The 6,233-nt window shown below is 53.2% G+C and overlaps 1 protein-coding gene across 1 annotated transcript in view; it reads right to left on the bottom strand.

Annotated features, from left to right (window-relative positions):
- The window catches only part of URM1 (ubiquitin related modifier 1), a 16,588-nt gene extending 16,452 nt beyond the window's left edge, over positions 1-136 (bottom strand). Inside the window, exon 1 of the mRNA XM_027650205.1 lies at positions 65-136. Within this exon, the coding sequence (XP_027506006.1) occupies positions 65-99 (35 nt within the window). The 5' untranslated portion in view covers positions 100-136. The remainder of the gene's footprint in view (positions 1-64) is intronic.
- Between the last annotated feature and the right edge of the window lie 6,097 nt (positions 137-6,233).

Below are 6,233 nucleotides of genomic sequence, written 5' to 3'. Positions count from 1 at the left end.
CCCCGCCCGGCAGCGCCCTGCCCTCCGCCCGGGCCCCGCTCCCGGCCCCGCCGCCCGCGCTCACCCGAACTCCACCTGCAGCGACACGGGCGCCGCCATCTTGGGCGGCGGGCGCGCGAGAGGGGCCGGCGCGCGCGCGGGCCGCGCCGGAAGTGCCTCGCGCGCGGCTTCCGGCCGCGCCGCGTTGCCACGGCAACGGCGGGGGATGGAGGGGCGGCCTGGGCCGAGCTTCGCCCCGGGGCCTGGGAGAGCCCCAGAGGAGCTCCCGCAGTGCCGGGCAACGCGGCCTGCGTCCCCCGAAAGTGCTATTTTAAAATACCTGGGCGCTGGCGCCAGGCGGTGTTACTTTAAAATGCCCATTTCTACACCAAGTTCACAACTGGTCGCGCCCAGAGCCCCTTTCACATGCTTAGGGCTGCACACAGAGCCCTTGGTGTGCCCGGAGCGCTTGGGCTGAGGGGAGGCGGGAGCTGCAGCGGGGATTTCCCAGCAGAGGTTTCCCAGCAGAGGTTTCCCTGGCAGCGAAGCTGCTGAAACACAAGAAGTTCCACCTCAGCATGACGAAGAACTTCTTCGCGTTGAGGAGGCAGAGCACTGGAACAGGTGCCCAGGGAGGGCGTGGAATCTGTGGAGACATCCCAAACCCACCTGGACACGTTCCCGTGTCACCTGCTCCAGGTTACCCTGCTGAGTAGGGGGCTTGGACTGGGAGATCACCAGAGGTCCCTTCCAGCCCTAATGATTCTGTGGTTCTGTGAATCCAACCCGCTGCCTCGCAGCTCATCAGGACTGCGGGGGAAGCAGAAACGGCTGGCTGAGACCAACAACCGCTGCTGTCACCGCCGTGAAGATGTGGTTCTGTGCCAGGGGTGGCATTTCACATCCCTCCTGCTCGGGCAGCTCTTGCCAGCGAGCCCTTCCCCGAGCACCTCCAGCTCGGCGTTAAACAACGCGGCTCACATCTGTCGCCTGTTTGTTTTCCCCCCCCTGTCCCCAGAGGAGCCCCGTGTACACAGGCGGGACGCAGCCATGGCGGTGACAGCTGGGCTGTGCTTCTCCCCCACGACACAGGGCAGCACTGGTGGAAAAACCGCACTCAGCGGAGGGGTTTGGGGTTAAAAAAAATCCACGTACGCGTGCACGCATGCACATAGAAATGTAACAGCTATGCATATACATGATGCATTATGTGTAAGGGGCATAAATTTACACAGACAGATTGCTCTTCGTTTATGCTAACGGGGGTCAGAGCACGCCTAACCCCGGGAGCAGAAGGTGGTGGTGTTTGTAATGGCCTTTTGTTCTCACGAGGAGATCATTCTCCGGGCTGGGCCCCAGGAAAGGCCGGTCCCTCACAGATGAATGCTGCCTTCGCTGCCGGGGTTACGTGATGGCAGGGACGTGAAGCTGTTGACCGTGGTCTTCATCCAAAAATTCCATCTGGATTTTAAATATCTCTTAAATCCCGAGGCTTTTGAGTATCTCAGAGATATGGCCCAGGATGGAAATGTATGGAAAAGCAGCTGAGGAAAGAAGCCTTAGACAAAAATCATCCTTCTGTACTCTTCAGAAATGACTGAAACGTTCTGTGTGCAGAGGATCTGGTAATCTTAACTCCAGATCAGGGTTTGCAGTTATGGTTTTGTATGAGCTATTCTTCTTGTTTCCAGAAGTCATTTATGAGGCCAAATAAAAGGAGAACTGGCTCCTAAAAGAATAAAGTTATAGAAATACAAAAAAATATTACAGATTTAGTGTTAGTACCTCCCTGAAAAGCAAAAATAAATTAAAAGAAAGGGAACAGTATCATAAATATCAATTTGGCTCATTCAAACATTCAAAGCTCATTACTGTTAACAATTGTCCTGGTCAAACAGTGACTACAAGAGATATGGGGGATGTTTTTTTGGACATTGCTGTCTCCATGCTGGGTGCTGAAATCAGAGCACAACTAATTCTTCAGGTATGCTTGGGATGGGGAAAGCAAGCACACAATCTCCTTGAGAAAGTGTAATGCTGGCACTGTTAAAGTGCTGTAAACAGAGATGGTGTTTGATTAACAGGTACATAAAGCAAAACCAGGTACAGATAAGGCTCCTGCCTTGAATATATATACTGGGTTCAGCTCGCTGTAACACACCATCTCCTCGTTCAAACCCAGCGATGTGTCACTGTGCTTTACTTAAGCTGAACTTCTCTTTGGATACCCAGTTTTCCAGATCCTGACAGATCCCTCACTTGCTCCCAGGTGTGGAATGGCACTGGGCAGGGCCCAGGCAGTCATGGGGCTCATTCCAGTTACGTGGGGCCTCTGGCTGCACTCGCCTCTCCCTTCCAACAAAACCCACTGCGCCAGACAAAGGAACAGGTTGGAAAATAAAGGCAGGTTAATTTCTTTTGTCTCAGTCCTATCTTCTGGGTTTTTTCCCTGCTATTTGCACGCTTTCTCTCTCCCCTTGAGTGCAAGAAGGAACATGCCTCTGTCCATCCGCTGAGGGTTTATTCTGGAGGAAATGGTTTAGGTCGCCATCACGTCCTTCAGGGAAACGTAGTTTATAAATACAGTGGGGCCCAGCGCTACGAGGAAACATTTTATCAGAGAGCCCCGAGCTGACGATTCAATTATTTTTCAATAAAACATCAGGGGAATGCACAAACAGCTGCTTGCATCCTTCCACACAGCAAGTCAAACTTCAAGGGGAACAATAGCTGGCGAAAGGGGAGCCATCGCGGAGGCGGTGACAATGGGTTTCCTTACTCGGGGCTTTGTTTGATTTCCCCCGTCTCAGTTTTGAACTCCCTCCGCCGGAGAAAGGCGAGGGGGTAGGACGGGGAGAGGGGGAAGCAGGCAGAGGGGAAGGAGGGTCAGTGGGAGTTAAAGCCTTTTGCAGCCTTTCTCTCCCATTCATGTGGTAATTGGGTGTCAAGCAGAGATCAGTAAGATGGAGCCCGGCCTCTGTGCCCGGGTTAAACTGCAGCAGAAAGAAAGCGGGAGCTGAACCGATGGAGGCCTGAATGTCATTAGGGCGGGAGGAAGCGCCTCTCCCCCAGGAGCCCTTCTGCCGGGGTGCTGGGCTGGGGAGGCCGCTTCCCATTCAGGGCATCCCTGAAAGCGGCCAGACAAAGCGGGAGGGCGCCCGAACAATGCCGCACCCCCGGCTCTACCTTCAATAGGGAGCTCTAAACAGGCGTTTAACCTTCAGAATAGCTGAAAGTGATACTCAAAGCTGAGGAGGTGGCTTGCCCGCCGCTGTTGGCCTCTTCCTGCGGCCGAGCCGGAGGCCACTTGGATGGCCGGAGGCGAGGAGGAAAGGCTCTCGCTGCCCTCGCTTCCTCAGGCCCCTTGGCACAGCCCTGTGAAGGTCACGGAAGGTGTCACCTCGAGGGCAGGATCAGACCTGGGCTGGCAGGATGCTGGGGGCCCTGGGGAGGGATGCTCAGCACCCTCACGGATGGGGCTAGAGAAAGGCAGGGCTGTACCGGGGAGGGGGATGAGGCATATTAGGGGGTCATATTCCACTTCACAAGCTGGGATCATTTGGCAAAGGATCAGGGAAGATCTGGGCAGTGACCCCCCCCATCCTGAGCAGGAATTTGTCCTGGCCTCAGACAGCATCACCACTGCCTGCAATTCCTGGTATTGCCACCCTGTACTGCATGATCCCAACTACTCAAATCTCTCCCAGAGCCTGGTCTGGCATCATTTGTGCCTATGGATGAGATTTTTAATTAACCAGGAGAAAAGCAGGTCAAACCCCAGGTTATTTTGGAAGGTGGGAAATGCCACTGAAATGGGCCAGGGTCAAAACCATCAGAGCAGGACCTGTCACTGCTCCCTGAGCCTCGCCCTGCTGCACAGCCCAGCCCTCCCGTGCTGTCCAGGAGCTCAGCAGCCAGTTGCCATAAGGACATTTGCTTCCCTTGTAAAGCCCTTTTGCTTTGAGAAGGAAAGCTGCTGTCCCTTCCCTCTTACACAGGATGATGAGATCTCCACAGACCATCATTTTGGTGGAATCCCCAGCCACACAGCCCCTTCAGACTGGAGGGGGAGAAGCCGCCCCTTGCCCTGCTCTTGGTTACACTGAAACCACTCAGGGGAATCGAGTATTTCCATTTCTAAAGAGTGCACCAAAGGATAGTCCCTTCTTTAGTTGAGAATATTTCCCTGTCTCTGCTTAAAAGCAAAGCCAGCTCCCCAGTGTGGAGGAGCAGGCGGCTGTCATTGTTTGGGAAGGCTCTGGCACACCAAGAGTGGCAGGGGGAGGCTGGAGAGATGCAGCATTAAAGATTGTCACAGACTTTGTCAGCAGCAAAAATTAATTTCACCCCGAAAGGTCCTGAGCAACTTGCAAAGCCTCTGCCTGCATTAAAGCTAAAATACACTCCAGTTTTGCACACCAAGCGTGGCCTGGCTGAGCTGGAACTAGAGTTGGAAAGAGATGCTGATCAGAAAGAAAGTTGGTGAAATTTCTTTTTTTTCTTGATATTCCTGTCACTGTCCAGGACACAGAGTCTGGGAGAAGCAGTCATCTCCATGGGGAAAAGTACATTTGGTTTGTAAAGCTCTTTGGCTTTGCTTAAATTAATAGTCTGATAATAACCCAGGAAAGGATTTTAATGTTTTCTTAACCTCATGCAAACAGCATTTAAAGTGTTTTAATTAAAAAAGAATAATACCTCGTACTTCATATAGAGTACTTTTATCTGCTGAGTTAGACTAGCATACTGATCAAAGGGGAGGGATGTCTTGCAAAGTGTCTCTAATCATAGAGGATCCAATTAGCCTCTTCCTGCACTAATAAGGAGAAATTTAAAAAAATCAGACTATGATTAAACATTGTCTACTTCTTTCCAAACAGTTCTCTGATGGAAGTGTCCCAGCATTGATCTCAGGCTTGGTACCACACCTGCACTTGTATTCCTGGGCCGAGAGCTTCAGGGACACTTGCACCTAGGCTTCATTTTTCCAGAGGAGCTGGGACTTTAAAAAGGCCCCAGGATTTCAACTCAGAGCTGACAGCCAGCGGAAAACCTCTAATTGGTGTAGCTGGGTGTTGCAGGGAGTCTTGAAGCACTGCCAAGTGCAACACAACCCTCCTCAGTCAGGAATTTTCCCCAGCCATCAGATCTCCAGCAGGGACCAACCCCCCAGCACTGAAGTGCTAAATCCTGCTCCTCTCACAGGTTTCTAATGCCCCTCCATCTCTAAAACCCAGCAACATAAGCCAGGCTCCACTTGCACGGGCTCACTTGCAAACAACAGCCATACTTCCAGGATCTTACAAAGCTATTTGCACCTGCAGTTAACAGGCAGTGCCCTGAATGCAGAATTTCCATGGCTTTTTTAACCTAACCTGCTCTCAGACAGAAATGCAGCGCTGAGCTTTGCCCTGCAGCCCCTCTTCCTTTGGAGCAGCTTTGTGTGCAGGGCAGCACCAACATCTCCTCCAGGAAGGGAGCACAGCTCTCCCATATCCTCCTGTACCACTTCAAACCATCCATCTCTGGGCAACAACCCTCAGGTCTGACTTGAAGGCCAAGTCTTTCCCTATTGCCTTTAGCAGAGGGCTGGTTGAGGTCGGTGGTTCAGGTCTCTGCCCACCACCCACCTGGCACAGCTCGGTGTCCTCGGTGCTGCCCAAGTCTCCATCAGGCACAGCTCCTGTTGGGAGCCTGAGCAGAGTGGACACCAAGCACCTGGGATTGCCACTGACCTCACACCCAGCACCATCATCTCTACTCAAAATTTCCCCTCCACCTCGGACAGGGGCTGCCCAGCTCCCTGAGTGGGTAACCCCCCTGCTTCAGCACCCCACGCTTCCAGGGCTCTGAACAGCACACACGGGCTGTGAAACCCCCGGGGAGCGCATAAGGATGTGTATCCCCGCGGGTGAGGCGTTTGCCGAGCCCAGCCTGCCCTCCTCCGGTGGCTCCGAGAGGAACAGGATCCCAAAGCGGGACCAGAGCACCTGCAGAGGAGGCAGCCACCACTGCACACCCTGCACCAGACCCCGGGGCCCCTACCTATGACCCCCCCTCAAGCAAAGCCACCTGGTTTGAGAGCTCTTCAGGGCTGTGGGGGTGAGGCCGGTTTTCCACTGAGTTCTCCCACTGCTTTGGGACAAAGACTGGCAAGTCACTGTGTTCAGAGAACTGAGACTAAAAGCTTTTAACTTAGAGATGGTGAAGAAGCCACCAATTTGAACATGTCCAGAAGTGCATCTGGTATATAA

Source organism: Corapipo altera, unplaced genomic scaffold (assembly GCF_003945725.1).
Source record: "Corapipo altera isolate COAL_440 unplaced genomic scaffold, ASM394572v1 268, whole genome shotgun sequence".
NCBI classification, from domain to species: domain Eukaryota; kingdom Metazoa; phylum Chordata; class Aves; order Passeriformes; family Pipridae; genus Corapipo; species Corapipo altera.
The sequence above is the reverse complement of the archived record's forward strand: the minus strand, read 5'-3'. Positions and strand labels throughout refer to the sequence as shown.